General features: G+C 44.5%; 1 protein-coding gene across 1 annotated transcript in view; it reads left to right on the forward strand.

Annotated features, from left to right (window-relative positions):
- Positions 1 to 6,594: 6,594 nt before the first annotated feature.
- IFT140 (intraflagellar transport 140) overlaps positions 6,595 to 20,547 on the forward strand; it is a gene marked incomplete at both ends in the record, with an annotated part of 53,966 nt that continues 40,013 nt past the window's right edge. Inside the window, 2 exons of the mRNA XM_080703368.1 lie at positions 6,595 to 6,741; positions 13,121 to 13,342. Of these exons, the coding sequence (XP_080559494.1) occupies positions 6,595 to 6,741; positions 13,121 to 13,342 (369 nt within the window). The remainder of the gene's footprint in view (positions 6,742 to 13,120; positions 13,343 to 20,547) is intronic.

The raw sequence follows: 20,547 nt of genomic DNA on the forward strand, positions 1-20,547 counted from the left end.
TGGTGTGGTGGCCCACTTTGCACTCCCAGTATTTGAGAGGCTAATAGGAAGATCAGAAGTTCAAGAACAGCCTCAACAACTTAGGCCCTTTACAACTTAGTGAGACTGTTTCAAAATAGACCAAAATAGGACTGCAGTTGTAGCTCAGAGCTAGAATGCCCCTAGATTCAATCCCCAGTACCACCAAAAAAAAGGAAAAAAAAAAAAAAGGAAAAAAAATTTTTTAATCAGCCAGGGTGTCGCTCAGGGGTTAGAATGCCCCTGGGTATAATCTTTAGCACCTGCATCTATCTTTCTTTCTTTCTTTCTTTCTTTCTTTCTTTCTTTCTTTCTTTCTGTCTCTCCCTCCCCCTCTCTCTCTCTCTCTCTCTCTCTCTCTCTCTCTCTCTCACACACACACACACACACACACACACACACACACACTGGGTTGGGGTGGGGGGAGCATGCCTGTAGTTCCAGCAGGAACTTTAGGAAAGAAGATCAGGTTTAATTTTATTCAAGTGCCATTATAATTCCTAGTCATTAGAGCAAAACTAGTGAATTACTCATTTTCCAGAAAAAATTTTCACAAACTTGTTAAATATGAAATTTCCATAGCCCAGACTTTAAACCCTTGGTTGTCTATAACACATAAAACACGTAGTAAAGCCAGGCGTGGTGGCGCATGCTTGTAATCCCTGCGCTTGGGAGGCTGAGACAGGAGGATCGCACAGGTTCAAGGCCAGCCTCAGCTACTGAGTGAGGCTCTCAGCAACTTAGTGAGACCTTGTTTCCAAATAAAATAGAAAATAGGTCTGGGAGTATAGCCTGGAGGTAGAAAGCCTCTGTGTTCCACCCCCAGTACCACCAAAAAACAAATAAATAAAAATAAAACTCGTAGTAAAAGGTTCCCTTTGCTATTTTAATTTGTTCACATTTTGTCTAGGTGGTTTTCATTGGTAGTGGCTTTGTTTGAAGGTCTGCTTGAGGTCATTATTCAAGAGAGCCAGACCCTTACCAGTATAGATGTGGTCTAAGTAACCAGGGATCCCACTGCTTCCTCTGGCTCTGCCTCCTGCTCCACAAAACAGTTGAGAGTCTGGGAACCATAACTGGCTGCCCAACGGGGAGTCTTGGATTGGTGGTTTTTAGTTCATGGTGACATGAGCATGGCTTCCAAGTCATGATTTTCTTTAGTGTTCAAGGCAAATATTCTTAGGAAAAAGATCCATGTTTGAACTATGGTGGTCATTTGCACTGTGTGTCTTCCAGCTTCTCGTTAAAGACCATTTTCTTCTTGAGATGAAAACAGCCTTCCTGGATCCCTCCTATGCCTACTGTATTGCCAAAAGCAAATAGTATAATCTCGTTCCTGTTCCCTTGATAGAACTTTTCACTGCTTTACTTTTTTGTTTGAGGGGACTGGGCTTGGTGGCGCATGCTTGTAATCCCAGTAGTCAGGAAGCTGAGACTGAGGCTCATGGTTCGGTCATGGTTCGGGGACAGCCTCAGCTATTTAGTGAGGCCTTCCCCAACTTAGTGACACCGTGTTTCAAAATAAAGAATAAAGCCAGGCATAGTGACACATGTTTGTAATCCCACGATTCTGGAAGCTGAGACAGGAGGATAGTGGTTCGATTCTGGAAGCTAAGACAGGAGGATAGTGGTTCACAGACAGCCTCAGCTACTTAGTGAGGCCCTGTTTCAAAATAAAGGTGTGTGTGAGGGGGGATAGCTCAAAGGTCAAATTCCCCTGGGTTCTATCCCCAGACCTAAAAATAAATAAATAAATAAATAATAAATAAAGCCGGGCTGGTGGTGCACGCTTGTAATCCCAGCATTTGTAAGGCTGAGACCTGAGGATTGTGGTTCAAGGACAGCCTTAGCTACTTAGTGACACCCTTTGCAACTCGGTGAGACTGTGTTTCAAAATAAAGAATAAAAAAAATAAGACGGGGTGGGGGTATAGCTTGGAGGTAGAATGCCCCTGGGTTCCATTCCCAGTACTGCAAAAAATTTTTTTGTTTTGAAAAAAAATTTTGTTTTCATTTACATACAGAATATAAGGTTTGCCATTTGGAGCTGGGGCTATAATTCAGTAGCAGAATACTTGCCCAATCTGCGAGAGACCTGGGTTCAATCTCTAGCACTAAGAGAAAAAAAAAAGTTTGCCATTTTAGCCATTTGAATGCATACAGTTCAGTGGCATTAAGCACAGCCACAATGTTTTGCAACTATCACCACCTTCATCCTCAGAACTTTCTCATTATCTCAAACTGAAACTCTTTATACTTAAAGCATTAACTCTCCATTACCCCCCCCTAGTTCGTTTGTTCTTTCTTTTTTTTTTCTTTTTTTTCTTTTTCTTTTTTGGTAGTCCTGGGGATACTGCCTTCGAGCTTTACCCAGCTTGATTTTTTTATATTTCACTTAGAAACAGGGTCTCACTAGGTTGCAGAGGACCTCACAAAGTTCAGAGGTCAGCCTAAAACCTGTGATCCTCCTGCCTCAATCTCCCAAATACTGGATTACAAGCTTGCACCACCACGCCCAGTATGCCCCCAGTTCTTGACATCCACCATTATACTTTTGCTGTTTGATTTCATCTACATTAGATGCCTCATATAAGGGGATCACGCACTGTTGGTCCTTCACTGTTGGTCCTTTTGTGTGTAGTTTGCATCACTTGACACAATATCGTGTGTGTGTGTGTGTGTGTGTGTGTGTGTGTGTGTGTGCGCGCGTGTGTGTGTGTGTGTGTGTGTCTCGTAGTGAGGGTGGAATCCAGGGGCTTTCTACCTCCGGGCTATACTCCCAGACCTATTTTATATTTTATTTGGAAACAGGGTCTCACTAAGTTGCGGAGAGCCTCACTGAGTAGCTGAGGCTGGCTTCGAACCCGTGCAATCCTCCTGTCTCAGCCTCCCAAGTACTGGGATTACAAACGTGCACCACCACACTCTGACACAATTGAATAGTTGAAAATAGAGTTGGGGGACTTAGGAGGGAGGCAAATACACCAACCGGGTCATCAGAGATTGCAGTTTTATTCCGACCTGGCACCCTCCAGAGAGTCTGCTGGCCCCGGGGAAGGGATCGATGGGCCACACCCCCTGCCCTATTTTTTATTCTTATTTTGAAACATGGTCTTACTTAGTTGGGGAGGGCCTCACTAAGTAGCTAAGGCTGTCAGCGAACCATGATCCTTCTGTCTCAGCCTCCCGAATGCTGGGATTACAAGCATGTGCAACCATTCCCGGCTCCACATTTGGTTTTTCTAACCTTCTGTTGAAGAACATTTGCACATTCTGTTGAAGAACATTGTAAATAATACTACTGTGAATATAGAGGTGTATACATATGTGTGTGTGTATATATGTATATATGTATAATTTTTTCTAGTCTGTGCTTTCAATTCTTTGACTATACCTAGAAGTAGAATTACTGAGTCATATGGAAATGATTTGTCTAATTTATTTGAGAAATAGCCAGATCATTTTTCACAAGAGCTTTACCATTTTATATTCCCACCAGCTGTACCATAAGAATTCTAATTTCTCTACATCCTGACCAATGCATGCTGTTTTTTGTTTTTATGATAATTATGATTTTTTTGGGTTTTGATTTTGTTTTGTTTTGTTTTGCAGTACTAGAGATTAAACCCAGGGACATTCTATCTCTGAGCTACATCCTGAGCCCTATTTTATTTTGTATTTAAAAAAATATTTTTTTGTTACTGGGAATTGAACCCAGAGGCATTCTACCTCCAAGCTACACCCCAGCCTGATTTTCTTATTTGGAAACAAAGTCTCACTAGGTTGCAGAGAGCCTTGCTTAATTGCTAAGCCTGGCTTGAAACCTGCAATCATTCTGTCTTGACTTCCAGCCTCCAAGGTACTGGGATTACAAGCATCTGCCACCACACCCAACTTTATTTTTTATTTTGAAATATGGTCTCACTAAGTTGCTGAGCACCTCTAAATTGCTGATGCTAGCTTCAAACCTTCAATCCTCCTGTCTCAGCCTCCCAAGTACTTGGTAATAGCTATTTTAATGGATGTGAGGTTGAATAATTTTAAATATGACATACCAGACCACAAATAACTCCTCTGCCACTTAACTTCTCCCAACAAACTGAGGGTTGAAAAGGTGGGCAATAGACTGTCATTTTATTCACCATACTACTTAATCCTCCCGAAAATGGGCACTATGATTATCCTCCAGGTCTGAAGGAAAACCGAATGAGCCTAAGTTAATTTATTTCATCAATTTTTGTGTTACTTAGGATAGACCCTGTGTGCATTCGGCCTCTGAGTTGTGCTCCCAGCCTTGTTGGCCACAAACTGCAATCCTATCTTGGACTCCCAAGTACTGGGATTACAAGTGTGGGACACACAACCAGTACTGATTTAATTTAGAAGTTAATTGATTGAATCCATAGAACAAATCAAGTTCAACCTCACAGCTGCTGTGGCCTTATTCCTGACTCCAACAAAGGACTCTTTCAACTGTCTTCTACCACCTGGGAGTTGGAGCTAGAAGATATTCTTTTTGTGTATGTGTATAGTGCTGGGGATTAAACTCAGAGCATTCTACCTCTGAGCTACACCTCCAGCCCTATTTTATTTTATTTTTATTTTTTTGTCCTAGAACCTGCAACCCTCTTGTCTCAGCCTCTTAAATAGTAAGATTCCAGGCATGCACCACCACTGCTGGTTTAGAAAACAATCTTGAGTTTTATGCTTTTTCTGATACTGAGTACTGAGTTTTCTCAGTTTGCTTTTGTTTGAAATTTATTCTTAAAAGGTAGCTGTAGAAATAAAAATTGTCTTGATTAGTACTGGAGTAGAAACTATCAAGAACCGTGTACCAGGCATAGTGGCACAGGCCTGTAATCCTAGTACTTGGGAGGCTGAGAACAGAGGATCTCAGGTTCAAGACCAGCCTCAGGGCTGGGTGTGGTTGCACCTGCCTGTTAATCTCTGTGTTTGGAGGGCCAAGACAGGGAATGCAGGTTCAAGGACAGTTCCAACAACATAGAAAAACTCTTTTTCAAAGTAAAAGAGCTGGGAAGCCGGGCGTGATGGCACATGCTTGTAATCCCAGCATTCTGGAGGCTGAGACCTGGAGGATCGACATTCGAGGTTCGCGGACAGCCTCAGCTACTTAGTGAGGCCCTCTGCAAGTCAGTGAAACTTAGTTTCAAAATAAAGAATAAAAAATAGGGCAGGGGGTGTAGCTCAGAGGTCAAATGCCCCTGGGTTCCACCCCTAGACCCGCAAAAAAAAAAAAAAAAAAAAAAAAGTAAAAGAGCTGGGGGTGTAGCTCAGAGGTAGGATGCCCCAGGATTCAATCTCAGTACAAAAAAAAAAAAAAAAAAAAAGACCAGCTTTAGCAATTTAGTGAAACTTTCAGCAAACTAGTGAAAACCTGTTTTATTTATTTTTTTGTGTGGGTATAGGGATGGAACCCAGGGACATTCAACCTCCGAGCTACACCCCCTGCTCTATTATTTTTTTTCTTTATTTTGAAACCCGGGTCTCACTGATTTGCTGAGGGCCTCACTATGTAGCTAAGGCTGTCCCCGAACCGCGATCCTCTGGTCTCAGCCTCCCGAATGCTAGGATTACAAGCGTGTGCTGCCATGCCCGGCTGAAAACCTGTTTTAAAAGGGGAAAATATTGTGTATGTAGGCTGCTTTTATTCTTTCTTTAGTTCTTTCTTTGCTGAATCTTGAGTTTATTTTGCAATGTGTTCTTTTTTTTTTTTTTTTTTTTCTTTTTTGGTGGTACTGGGGTTCCTGGAAACCCTTCTACCTCTGGGCTACACTCCCAGACCTATTTTTTTATATTTTTATTTGGAAACAGGGTCTCTTAAGCCAGCACAGCTGGTCCACCTCCCAAGCACGGGGATTACAAGTGTGTTCTGCCACGCCCAGCTAGTTCTTTCTTTGATAGCAATGAGTAGTCCAGGTCTAATTCTTTGCTTCTGGTTTTATGTTTTTTCCTTTTAGAGAGCTCTTCCAGATAAAGTCATCTGCATCAATCCAGAGGGGCTTTTTTTTCCACCCCAGTACTGGGGATTGTTACTCTAAGCTACACCCCCAGCCCTATTTTTTAGTCTTTTTATTTTATTTTATTTATTGTGGTACTGGGGATGGAAACCAGGGACACTCTACCTTTGAGATACACCCCCAGCCCTATTTTTTATTCATTATTTTGAAATAGGGTCTGAGTTGCAAAGAGCCTCACTAAATAGCTATGGCTGTCCTCGAACCGCCATCCTCGTTTCAGTCACCCAAATACTGGGATTACAAGCGTGCGCCACCACACCTGGCTGTCTTTTGATCATTGAAACAGGGTCTCACTGAGTTGCAGAGGGACTAAGTAGCTGATACTGTCCATGAACAAACCGAAGGAACCGTGATCCTCCAGTCTTAGCCTTCCAAATGCTGGGATTACAAGTGTACACCACCACACCCAGCGCAAAGGAGCATTTTTAAGTGGCCAGATACGATTGTAAGTTTGCTTCCATTCATATTTATACATGTAGTTGTTTTTGGTTGATTTCCATCCCCTTCAGGTTTCCAGCTGCGACTGAGTCTGTTTCATCATGGCCCTGTATTTTGACCACCGAATCAAAGCCCCAGAAGCAGTGGGGTCGCCTTCCCACCTCAGTTGGCACACTGTTCACCCACTCTTGGCGGTCGCTTATGTGAGCACAGCCTCAGGAGGCAGCGTGGGTATCTACCTGGAACAGGTGAGTCCGCAGAAGCAGTGGTTCTGACCTTAGCAGCTGCTGGCTCTTCTTTTTCCTCTCTTTTTGACTGTGCACTTAGGTGGATCACATGAGTTCTCCTCATCAGTCCTCACTGAGGTCTAGACTTTCCCTGTTACAAAAGTCCTAGTCAAAGCCAGGTGTGGGTGTCACACACTTGGAATCCCAGCATTTGGGAGGCTGAAACAGAAGGATTGCAGATTCATGGACATTCTCAGCTACTTAGTGAGACCCTTTGCAACTCAGTGAGACTCTGTTTCAAAATAAACAGTAACACAGGGAGGCATGGTGGCACACTTGCATGCTTGGAATCCCAGCATTCCCTTGGAACCCCAACATTCAGGAGGCTGAGACCAGAGGATCGAAGTTCACAGCCAGCCTTAGCTACTTAGTGAAGCCCTCCGCAACTTAGTGAGACCCTGTTTCAAATTAAAAAATAAGAAATAGGGAAGGAGGTGTACCTCAGGTTAAATACCCCTCAGTTCCATCCTCAGACCCGCAAAATAAATAAATAAACAAACAAAAATAGGGCTGAGGGTGAAGCTTGTGGGTAGAATGCTCCTCCTGGGTTCCATCCCCAGTTCCACAAAGTCCTAGTCAGTGACAGTTCTTTTACCACTGCCACTTAAGGTTTGGGGAGATATTTAGGAACACTTGCACAGATACCTCGGTCAGTTCGTGGTCATGGTCCCTTCCCATTGTCTTTACCTCCTGACTACTTGTCCCTTTAGTTCCCGCTTTTATTTTAATTAATTAATTAATTAATTAATTTTTGTGGTACTAGGGATTGAGGGATTGAACCTAGGAGCATTCTTTTTTTTTTTTTTTTGAGGGTCTGGGGTGGAACCCAGTGGCATTCAACCTCCGAGCTACACCCCCCTGTCCTATTTTTTTATTCTTTATTTTGAAGCAGAGTCTCACTAAGTTGCAGAGGGCCTCACTAAGTAGTAGGTGAGGCTGTCCGCGAACCATGATCCTCTAGTCTCAGCCTCCTGAGTGCTGGGATTACAAGCGTGCGCCACCACGCCCAGCTTCTATTTTTTATTCTTTATTTTGAAACAAGGTCTCGCTGAGTTGCAAAGAACCTCACTAAGTAGCTGAGGCTGTCCATGAACTTTGATCGTCCTGTCTCATCTTCCCAAATGCTGGGACTACAAGCATGCTTGTACTCAACTTGTACTCAGTGAGACCCTATTTCAAAATAAAGAATAAAAAAATAGGGCTGGGGTTGTAGCTCGGAGGTAGACAGCCCCTAGGTTCCATTCTCACTACTGCAAAAATAAAAAAGAATAAAAAATCAGGCTGGCGCGTAGCTTGGAGGTAGAATGCCCTTGGGTTCCATCCCCAATACCATAAAAAAAACAAGGAATCACAAAGTTGCTGTGGGTTTTGCTAAGTTGCTGGCCTCAAACCTACAATCCTCTTTTCTCAGCCTCACAAGTACTGTGTATTACCACATCCAGCTGTGTGTGGGGGTACTGGGGATTGAGCCCAGGAATATTCTACCTCCAAGCTACACCCCCAGCCTTATTTTATTATTCTCGTGTGTGTGTGTGTGTGTGTGTGTGTGTGTGTGTGTGTGTGTGTGTGGTACTGGAGGTGGGCTTTTCTACCTCCGGGTTATACTCCTAGACCTATTTTATATTTTATTTGGAAACAGGATCTCACTAAGTTGCCAAGAGCCTCACTAAGTAGCCAAGGCTGGCTTCAAACCTGTGTGATCCTCCTGTTTTAACCTCCCAAGCACTTGGATTACAAGTGTGCACCACCATACCCGGCTATGTTTTTATTTTGAAACAATCTCATTAGGTCTTTGTAGTTGCTGGGGCTGACCATGAACCTGCCATCCTCCTGTCTCCAGCCTCCCAGACACTGGGATTACAAGTATTCAGCACCACACCTGGCCTTTTGTTTATTTTTATTTATTTATTTATTTATTTATTTATTTATTTTTGGTACTTAGGATTGAACATGGGTGTTCTACCTCCAAGCTACACTGCCAGCCCTGTTTTTTATTTTGAAACAGGGTCTCACTAAGTTGCTGAGAATAGCCTCAAACCTGTGATCCTCCTGTCTTAGCCTGCCAAGTACTGGGGTTGCAGGGATGCACTATGACACCAGGCCTCAGCATATTATTTTAGGGCACAGAGTTCAACCCATAAGAAACTGTCCAAGCTCCTCAGACTTCTGGAGCTCCCCTGACCACTCTGTGTACCACATACCTCACATATCACAAAGCAAACTAACCTTCCACTTCTGCTTTGGAACCTCTCTATTGCCATCAGAACATCACACAGCTGCTACAGTCATCAGTGGCTTGTGTGTGACACCCTCTGGATGTTCTGTGCTGTTTACACAGCTCCACATTCCTGGGACGTTCTCAGGGAAACAGGCCAGAGAACATGGGGCTTTCCTCCACAGCCTTCCTAGTGGGCTTTGCCAGCTTTTCCTGCTTTTCCAAACAGTGGCATTCCTCAGAGCTTGTTCACAGCTCTTCCCTCTCTTCTGTTCTCCTCCGAGGTCTTGGCCTCCCAGTAGCTTCAGTTCCCATCTATTAGTGAATATGAAATGCCGCTCCTGCCCAGAGGCCTCCCTAAGCTGCAGACATAGGAATCAGCTCTCTTCTTGCATTTCTTAGGATTTTTCAAATCATTCCCAAACTCCACGAGTTCAAAACTGAACTGAAATCATCCCACAGCTCTCCTCTGCCTCACATCTCCCTGCAAACACTGGCTGACAGCACCTGTCTCAGCGAAACATTTTCCCAGAGAGAGACTTGGAGTGCAGGGCTAGAAAACCCTGGGCAGGCCTTAGTGTGCCTGCAGCAAAGGCAGGCATGATGTGAGAATCAGGTAACCCAGGCCATGGGGGACACTGGGCACCATCAGCGACTTGCCACTTCCCATTCTCCCGCCGTATAATGTGTCGCCAGAGCCTGCCAGTTTTAGTCCCAGATCCTCTTGACCCATCTGCTACTTCTCACCCACTGCATCGGCCCTTCCCTCACCCAGGCACTTGTGCCCTCTTTCCTGGGCAGCAACACGGCTTCCTCACTGAGGCAGCTCAGTCTTCTGGGCCTCCCCACTGTGCCACGGCGGCCAGAGCCATCTTTAGGACGCATAGAGCGTGGCTGGCCAGTCCACCTCCCACCCACACTGCTCCAATTGCTCTCTTGGAGGGGGTCCTGGAGGTGGAACCCAGGGCACTCCGCTTCTCAGCTACACTCCCAGCCCTTTTTAGTTTTTTAGTTTTTTGAAACAGGGTCTTCCTAAGTTGCTAAGGGTCTCCCTAAATTTCCAAGATTGGCTATAAACCCGTGGCTCTCTCATCTCAACCTCTCAAGGACTAGGATTGTGGTCATACACCCCCGTGGCGGACTTCTACATTCAGGCTTCCACATTCATTGCTCCTGATTTTTAGTGTGTGTGTGTGTGTGTGTGTGTGTGTGTGTGTGTGTGTGTGTGTGTGCGCGCGCGTGCACGCGTGCATACATGTATTAGTGTTACTGGGGATTGAATCCAGGCACATTCTATCTCTGAACTACATACCAGCTCTATTCATTTTGGTTTTTACTTACTATTTATTTATTTTTGTGGAACTGGGGATTGAACCCAGGGGCATTCTACCTCTGAGTTACACTTCCCAACCCTATTTTTTTAAATTTTTTATTTTGAAACAATGTCCCACTAAGTTGCAGAGGGCCTAAGTAGCTGAGGCTGACCACAAACCTGCAATTCTCCTGTCTCTGCTCCCAAGTACTGGGCTTATGAGTGTGAACCACCAGCCTGGCTCTCATTTTTATTTTGAAACAGCATCTCACTATGTTGATGAGAGTCTTGTACTTGCTGAGGCCGTCCTTGAACCTGTGATCCTCCTGTCTCAATACTCCCAAGTACTAGGATTACATGCATGCAACACTGCCTGGCCACATTGCTCTTTAGGTAAGCTTTGAAATCCATAGTGTTGCTCCTGTGCCTCCTGACCTAGTTCCACCTGAGTCTTAAACCATGCCCTTACTTGTTGACCAGTCAAGGCCTTCCACGGCTTCTAGCTCTTCATGTACATGTCATCGGTACTGCAGGACCCCCTTGTCCTTTTGCTTAATTATACGTTAATATTTCAGACTATAGTAGCTGAGTGGTCTCATCCTCAGGAAACCCACACATGCACATTGTGAGCACACCAGCTCAGCTCATCTCTAGTCCCTGTCAGTCTCTTGTGTGCTTCTCTGGACATAGGAAGCTTAGGTAGGGCCAGGCTTGCTTTATGGATCAATCCAACCCCAATGCTAAGAAGGTATTGTGAGATTTTTTATTTATTTAGAATAAATATAATTAATTTCCAAAATTATAACAATTTTACATAAAAATTTTAACGTTTAAAGCCAGATGTGGAGCCGGGCATGGTGGCACACGCTTGTAATCTCTGCGCTTGGGAGGCTGAGACAGGAGGATCGCACAGGTTCGAAGCCAGCCTCAGCTACTTAGTGAGGCTCTCAGCAACTTAGCGAGACCCTGTTTTCAAATAAAATAGAAAATAGGTCTGGGAGTATAGTCCAGAGGTAAAAAAGCCTCTGGGTTCCACCCCCAGTACCACCAAAAAGAAAAAAGGTAAAATGCTACTGAGTTCAACCTCTAGTACCCAAAGAAAGTGGTTGTTTGTTTGTTTGTTTGTTTGTTTGTTTGTTTGTTTTTCTTGTGGTGCTGGGGATTGAATAGATGGGTATTCTACCCCCGAGCTACACCCGCAGCCTGATTTATTTTATTTTCTCTTTTTTTTTTTTTTTTTTTTTTTTTCAGTACTAAGGATGGAACCCAGGGGCATTCTACCTCCAAGCCACACCCTCAGCCCTATTTTTTATTCTTTATTTTCAAACAGGGTCTCACTGAGTTGCAAAGGGCCTCACTAAGTAGCTGAGGCTGTCTGCGAACCGCGATCCTCCTGTCTCAGCCTCCCAAATGCTAGGATTACAAGCTTGTGCCACCATATCCAGCTTTATCTTTTATTTTGAAACAGAATTTCACTAAGTTGAGGAGGGCCTAAGTAGCTGAGGCTATCTTTGAACCCTGATCTTCCTGTCTCAGCCTCCTAAGTACTGGGGTTACAAGCATGTACCACCAAGCCTGGCTAAAAAAAAAAGTTTTTAATTTAGAAAAAATATTTTTTGTGGTACTGGGGGTGGAACCCAGGGGCTTTCTCCCTCTGGGCTATACCCCCAGACCTACTTTTTAAATTTGGAAACAGGTTCTGGCTAATTTTCCGAGAGCCTCACTAAGTTGCTGATGTGGCTGTAAACCTGTGATCCTCCTGTCTCAGCTTCTCAAGTACTGGGATTGCAAGTGTGCACCAACACACCTGGAAATAATTTAGAAAAATTTAAATGTATTATTACAAAATAAGTTTACAAAGTATACTTCCTGAGTCTGACATGGTGGCACTGGCAAGCCTGTAATCCCAGTATTTTGGAGGCTAAGACATGAGGATAACAGGTTTTCAGCCAGCCTTAGCAATTTAGTGAAACCCTCTGCAACTTAGTGAGACCCTGTTTCGAAATAAAAAATGGGACTGGGAGTGTAGTTCAGAGGTAGAATGTCCCCCGTAAAACAAACACACACACACACACACACACACACACACACACACACACACACACACTATACTTCCTATGTTTTCAAGTTTCCAATAAGGAAACCTTTTTGTTTTGTGGTATTAGATATTCAACCAAGGGACATTCTACTTCTGAGCTATACTTCTAGCCCAATTTTATTTTTTATTTTGAAACAGGATCTCACTGAGTTGCAGAGGGCCTCACTAAAGTCTTGAGACTGGCCACAAACCTGTGATCCTCCTGACTCAGCCTCCCAAGTATTCGTACTATAAGTGTGCAAAAGTGTAAGATTTCAAAAGAAGGATTGGAGATGGGCATGGCGATGCATATTTGTAATCCCAGTACTTGTGAGGCAGAGAGAGGACCTCAGATTTGAGGACAGCCTCAGGAAGTACTGAGACTCGCATCAAGCTATGGAGACCTTGTTTCAAAGTAAAAGTAAAATAGGGCTGGGGTTGTAGCTTGGAGGTAAAGACCTCTGGGTTCAATCCCCAGTAATACAAAAATAAGTAAGTAAATAAATAAAGTCTCACTAAGTTGCTGAGGCTGCTTTCGAACCTAGGATCTTCCTGTCTCAGCCTCCCAAATGCTTGATTTACAAGCGTATGCCACCACACCTGGCTCCTTCTGAACATTTACTTTATAAGCAGCTCTGTAGATCTTCTAGCTGATACCAGTTTCCTGGATTCGGTGGAAATTTTTGAAGTAGCTACCACGATCCTTAATGTGGTTTTTACCTCTCATCTGATTCAGGGTGAACACGTGCCTGACACGCATATCGAGAGGGCCTTCCGGGTCACTTCCCTGTGCTGGCATCCGACACGGCTCACCCTGGCTATTGGCTGGGAGACTGGAGAAGTGATTGTGTTTAACAAGCAGGACAAGGAGCAGCACATGGTGCCACCAACACATACTGCTGACATCACGGTCCTTAGGTGGAGCACCAGTGGGAGCTGCCTGGTTTCAGGGGACAGGGTAAGTGCGCAGTCGGTCTCTGCATCTGCCACCAAGGCCCAGCAGGACCGATTTTCTTTCTTTTCCTTTTCTTTCCTCTTCCTTTCTTCCTTTCTTTCTTTCTTTCTTTCTTTCTTTCTTTCTTTCTTTCTTTCTTTCATGTGTGTGTATAACCCAGGGGCATTCTACTTCTGAGCTATTTCCCAACTTTTTTTTTCCCTATGGTGCTGGGTATTGAACCCAAAGGCTTTCTACCTCTGAGCTGCACCCCTAGACCAATTTTAATTTTTATTTTAAAACAGGGTCTCACTAAGTTGCTCAGACCCTTGCTAAGTTGCTATGGCTGGCCTCAAATCTGCTATCCTCCTAGCTCAGTCTCCCATCTAGTGGGATTATAGGTGTACACCATCACACCCAGTTCCTATTTTATTTTTTATTTTAAACAGGGTCTCATGTTGCAGAAGGCCTTGCTAAATTTCTGAGGATGGCCACAAACCTACGATCCTCCTGTCTCAGCCTCCCAAATACTTGGGATTACTAGTGTGTGCTGTCACACTCAGCTAAGGGACTGAGATTTTTTTGTGTGTGTGTGCTCAAAATAAATGTTCATTAATCATATTATCTTACACATGTGATTTATTCATATATATATACAGTCCTTAAAACAATACTAAATGTTTACTTAGGGAGGTGGGAATTAGCAACTAGCCTGCACTACTCTGTTTTGTTGAACCCATGTAATTGGATTTTTTTAAATTTATTTTTATTGGTGCATTGTAATCATATATCACATTGGAATACAAGACTTGAGAGGATATACAAACACACATCATCCAATTAGCCCTCATCCAGTTCCCATCCCAATCCCTCCCCCTCCCTCGATCCCATGCTTGTTTGGTGATTAAATTTGATACATTTGTTTATGTACCTCCTGAGTTTAAGAGGTTCCATCCTCCCCTATCCCATACCCTCTGATTGGTCACCTTAATTGCTTCACTATAGGGCCCTTTTATAACTCGACCTCTTCCTGTTACCCCTTTCCTCCTAGTTATTGCTGATTAGAGGAAGCATCTACTTTTTATTTTCTGCGATATTTCTCTGTGCATGCCGCATTGCAAGTACTGATCCCACTCTTGACGGGCCCAGTGGTGGCCTGGCTACCCGGTGGACTGATCCAGACCTCGCTGGCTCAAGCAGAGGCCTTGCCTCATGGGAGGCCTCGATTCTGGCCTCGCTGGCCCCCGCACCAGCCTAACCCCTCGGCTGGCTCTGATCCCGGCCTCGGTGGTCCCAGCACCGGCCTTGCCTCAAGGCAGGCTCCGATCCCAGTCTCACTGACCCTGGCACCAGCCTAACCCCTCGACAGTCTCCTATCCTGACCTCTGAGGCCCCAGCATCGGCCTTGCCTCACGGCAGACTCCAATCCCGGCCTCACTGGGGACCAAGCTTTTTTTAGTGAGGAACTGAACTCAGAGACATTCTACCTCAGAGGTACACCCCCAACCCTATTTTATTTGTATTCTGAAACAGGGTCTTGCTAGGTTGATGAGTCTCACTACTCACTGAAGCCGTCCTCAAACCTGTAATCCTCTTGTCTCAGCCTCCCAAGTACTAGATTGTAGGTGTATGCCACCACACCCTGCTGGGGCTAAATTTTTTAAAATAAGTGATTCCCAGACTCACCTGATCTTGTCAGATGTAATTATAGGTTTTGTTTTATATTTTCAACAAGGCTTTAATTTTTCATTCATTACAAGCATGCACCCCCCACAATCTCTTATTTATTTATTTATTTATTTATTTATTTATTTATTTATTTATTTGTGGTACTAGAGGTGGAACCCAGGGGCTTTCTACCTCCGGGCTACACTCCCAGACCTATTTTATACATTATTTGGAAACAGTCTCACTAAGTTGCTGAGAGCCTCATTAAGTAGCTGAGGCTGGCTTCGAACCTGTGCAATCCTCCTGCTTCAGTGTCCCAAGCACGGGGATTACAAGCGTGCGCCACCACGCCCGGCTTCCTTTTTATTTTTGAGTTAGGGTCTCACTAAGTTGCGGAGGGCCTCCCTAAGTAGCTGAGGCTTCCGCGAACCGCGATCCTCTGGTCTCCACCTCCCGAGTGCTGGGATTACAAGCGTGCTCCACCACGCCCGGCTGACTATCATTTTCATGACACACCAGAATCACCCCTTTCTAAAAACACACTCCTTATCCACCCAGGAGTTCCTAGTCCTTTTTATGTAGCTTAGAGCTTCTTAAGTAGGGGATATTTGGCAGCATCCAGACATTTTTTGTCATCACAATTTAGTGGGAGGATTTTACTGGCATCTAGTGTGTGATACTGCCCAGTGTCCTACAATGCACAGGACAGCTTCTACAACAGAGAATGATTTGGTGCTCAGGCTAAGAAACCCTGATCTTGATTTAATTTAGTCCACAAATATTCATTTATTTTAACTAATGGTGACACATTGACATTTCAAAGTAGAAAAAGTATAAAGGAATGTGTAGGGTAAAAACTCACCAGCTCTCCCCTGTCTCCAGCACCTCTTCCCCCACCCTCCAACACCCAGCTTCTTTGGAACTCTCCAGGTTCTTCAGGCACACAGGCACATACTTTGCAAGCGAACCCAAGGGCATTCAACCTCTGAGAGTTGAAAGGATAGTACCTATCTGTCCTTCACTTCAGTTCACCAGTAGTTAAAACTGGGGCACACTTGCTTTCTCTTACCTGTACACTATTTTGCAAATTTATCACAGACATTATGATACATCATTCTAAATACTTAGGCATGGATTACCTAAACTCTAGGACACTCTTCTACATAACCACAGTGTAGCCATTACACTCAGGAAACTGACCACTGATGCAGCAGTATTACCCCATATGTAGTCTGCATTAAAGTCTCTCCAGTTGTCCCGGTGCTGTCCTATTTAGCTCTTTATTTCCTAACCAAAGAGTCGGCCAAGAATTAGGCACTGCCTTTGATGTTTCTCTTTAGTCTCTTTAAATCAAGACCTATACCCTGGTGTTTTCTTTCCCTCCCTCCCTCCCTCCCTCCCTCCTTTCTTTCTTTCTTCTTTACTTTCTTTTATTTTTCATGACATTGACATTTTTAGGAATCCAGCCTAATTATTTAGCAGAATGTCCCTCAGGAGTGCCTGATGATTCCTCATGATTACTTTCAGATTAAACATTTTAGGCAGAAATATCATGTGTAAGATGGTGCTGGTCATCTTCTCATCACTATAACAAGTATCTGGCAGAAACAATTTAAAGGAAGAATGGTTTAGCCAGGCATGGTACACACCTGAAATCCCAGCATTTGGGAGGCTGAAACAGGAGGATCTGAGGTTATAGGACAGCCTCAGTAATGTAGTGAGACTCTCAGCAACCTAATGAGACCCTGCTTTAAAACAAAAAATAAAAGCAGACTGAGGATGTATCTTGGAGGTAGAATGTCCTAGGGTTCAACCCCTAGCACAACAAAAATAGAGAGCCGGGAGTAGTGGCACACACTTGTAATCTCAGCATTCGGGAAGCTGAGACTGGAGGATTGCGGTTCGCGGACAGCCTCAGCTACTTAGTGAGGCCCTGTTTCAAAATAAAAAATAGGGCAGGAGGTGTAGCTCTGAGGTCAAATGCCCCTGGGTTCCATCCCCAGACCTGCAAAAAAAAAAAAAAAAAAAAAGGAGGATATGTTAATTCTGTCTCACCATTTTGGAGATTTCAGCCATTGTCGCTTGTTCTTGTCATTCTCAGCCTGTGGGAGTGCCATACATCATGGCAGGAGCGTGAGTGTGTGGTAAAGGAGATCTGTTTTCCTTGAGGCAGCTAGGAACAAAAGAGAGGAAGAGGCCAAGGTCCAAATACTCTCTTTGATGGCATGTCTCTGGGACCTACCTTCCTTCTACTAGGAACCACCTCTTAAGGGTCCTAGCACCCGAGCACCATAGGCAGGGACCACGCCTTTAGCACATGAGCCTTTGGGTGACATTTCATATCTAAACTATAGCAAATTCTTTGTTGTTGTTGTTGTTGTTGTTGTTGTTGTTGTTGTTGCACCAAGGGTGGAACCCAGGGACATTCTACCTCCAAGCTATACTCCCAACCCTGATTTTTATTCTTATTTTGTTTTTGTGGGGTGTGTGTCTGTCTGTCTGTCTGTCTGTCTGTCTGTCTGTGGATGGAACCCAGGAGCATTCAACCTCTGAGGTATACCCCCTGCCCTGTTTTGTATTCTTTATTTTGAAACAGGGTCTCACTAAGTAGCCAAGGCTGTCCGTGAACCACATCCTCCTGTCTCAGCCTCCCGAATTCTGGGATTACAAATGTGTGCCACCACTCCTGGCTCACCAAATCCCTTTTAAACATGGCATAGTATAAACACTGTTCTGTTTTTTCCTTTTTTCATTTTAGACTGTATTTTCAAAATCTATATTGGTAATGGATTTTCTTGTTCTCTTTTAATCAGCTTTTATTATATGAATATATTATAATTTACTTAGCCAGCCCCTGCTGATAAACATTTCAGTGGCTTACAGTCTCTTTTTCTTTGTGATACTGGGGATTTAATTCAGGGACATTCCTCTTCCAAGCTACCCCATTGTACTTTTTTTTTTTTTTTTTTTTTTGTGGGTGTGGGGATGGAACCCAGGGGTATTTGAACTCTGAGCTCTAACCCCTGCCCTATTTTTTATTTTGAAACAGCATCTCACTAAGTTGCGGAGGGCCTCACTAAGTAGCTGAGGCGTCCACGAACTGTGATCCTCCCGTCTCAGCCTCCCGAATGCTGGGATTACAAGAATGCGCCACCACACCCGGCAGTACTTTATTTTAAAACAGGGTAACAGGTCTCACTAAGTTGCTGAGGGCTTCACTGAGTTGCTGAGGCTGACCTCAAACCTGCAATCCTCCTGTCTCAGCCTCCCACATACTGGGATTACAGGTGTGCACCACCATGCCTGGCTAGTTTACAGTCTTGTGCTAAACTAAAAACAGCACCTTGAATTCTTGTTATTTTGCACATGTGTACATTTAGAGAAATGCATGGCTGAGGAAACTTAAGGCCCCAAGCATGTGCCCTGGTGGTTTGCTGGGTGTTGCCCAAACCTCCCTCCATGGGCTTCTGCAAGCTCACACAGATAGTACATGGTTCCCGCAGCGAGAATATCCAAATATCAGAACGTTGCTAGAAAAGCAGTGTCGTCTCCAAGAACCATTCTCATTTTCTTCTCTGTTCATATCATTTCTGTTTTTCTGTTGGGATGTCCCTTTGTCTGGGTGATTTGGGTCCCACCTCCTGGCATCGGTCTGCCCCGGAATCCCATTCCCTTGGTGACAGTGGTGCAGCACTTGCTGCACAATAGTCTGCTGGTCCGCTCTGGAACAGAACCATGCAAGGTCTTCGCCCTTACTCAGTCTCATCCTGATGACATTAACAGCTCACCAAACAGATTCCTCAGGAATAGAGGAAACCCAGGTGTGAGCTGATCCTGGGAGCCAGAATACTGAAGAATAGAAATATCTAATCCTTCCGAGAAAATCCGTCACTGTACTGGAATTAATTTAATAATGAGCTCAAACAGGAAGAGAAGTATAACAGCTGAACTAGCATCCCTCACCAGGCTCGTCCTGTTGGACTGACCAGTAGAACCAACCCAGACCAGCTGCATCAGGAAGGTACAGGTGGCCTGAGGCCAATAGTGTCCCGTAGTACCAGGACAGCCTGCTCTTCTTCCTCCACTATCCCTAATCCAGACTCAGGAAAGGAATCCCACAGTCTAGCTGGCCCCTGGTGCTCTCTGTGCAACCATGAGCAGTGCCCAGAGAGATGGCCATCCCTGGAAAGGGACACCTGACAAAGATCCCACCAAGTGGCCATTAGAAATGCCATCTGAGCCAGCTGGGTGTGGTGGCGCACGCTTGTAACCTCAGCATTTGGGAGGCTGAGACCGGAGGATTGCGGTTTGCGAACAGTCTCAGCTACTTAGGCCCTCTGCAACTTAGTAAGACCCTATTTCAAAATAAAGAATAAAAAATAGGATTGGCGGTGTGGCTCAGAGGTAGAATGCCCCTGGGTTCCATCTCCAGTAACACACACACACACACACACACACACACAAAGAAATGCCATCTGAGCCATGGTGTCACACACTTGCAATCCCAGCATTCAGGAGGCTAAGACAAGAGGATCATGGTTCATGGGCAGCCTCAGCTACTTAGTGAGGCCCTTTGTAGCTTAAACCCTGTTTCAATTAAAAAAAAAAAAGGGGGGGGCTGAGCTGGGCATGGTGGCACAAGTTTGTAATCCCAGCATTTGGGAGGCTGAGACTGGAGGATCACTGTTCACAGATAGCCTTAGTTACTCAGTGAAGACCTCCGCAACTTAGACCCTGTTTCAAAATAAAGAATAAAAAATAGGGCTGTGGGTATCATTCGGAGGTAGAATGCCCAGAGTTCCATCCCCAGTACTGGGAAAAAAAAAAAAAAAGCTGGGGGTGTAGCTCGAAGGGAGAATGCCCCTGGGTTTCTTCCCCATTATATATATAAAAAAGTATCATCAATAGAGTAGAGGGGAGGATGTCACACACCACCCGGGCCATTCATTTCTGTTATTGTTAGTGATTCACTATGGTTCCTTTTCTCAACTATATAGAAATGAAGGAGCCGAGTGTGGTGGTGCACGCTTGTAATCCCAGCATTTGGGAGGCTGAAACAGGAGGCTTGTAGTTCACAGACAGCCTCAGCTACTTAGTGAGGCCCTTTGCAAGTCAGTGAAACCCTGTTTCAAAATAGAGAATTAAAAAAAATAGGGCTGGGGGTGTAGCTCAGAGGTAGAATGCCCCTGGGTTCCATCCCCAGTACCGCAAAAAAAAAGAAAGAAAGAAAGAAAGAAAGAAAGAAAGAAAGAAAGAAAGAAAGAAAGAAAGAAAGAAAGAAAAGAAAGAGCCAGAAAACATAGTTGCTATGCTAGAAGGTTTATTGCAAAGCTAAAGTAAAAGCACCATGCCGGAGAGGAGTGAGGTGGAGTGCTCAAGTGAGACATTCCGACCCTTTGTACCTCGGACCTCAAGCTTCGTATGTAAGTCCTGTTTTCTCATCTCATGAAAGCTGGCAGTTAGAGCTGGCTGAGCCAGTCACAAAAGGGTATGTCTTCATCAGCAACCCTGGTTGAGTAGTCAGTATCTTTGTTTATTCCTGGTCACCGGTCCCCCTCTCA

Source organism: Muscardinus avellanarius (assembly GCF_963383645.1).
Source record: "Muscardinus avellanarius genome assembly, chromosome: 10".
NCBI lineage: Eukaryota > Metazoa > Chordata > Mammalia > Rodentia > Gliridae > Muscardinus > Muscardinus avellanarius.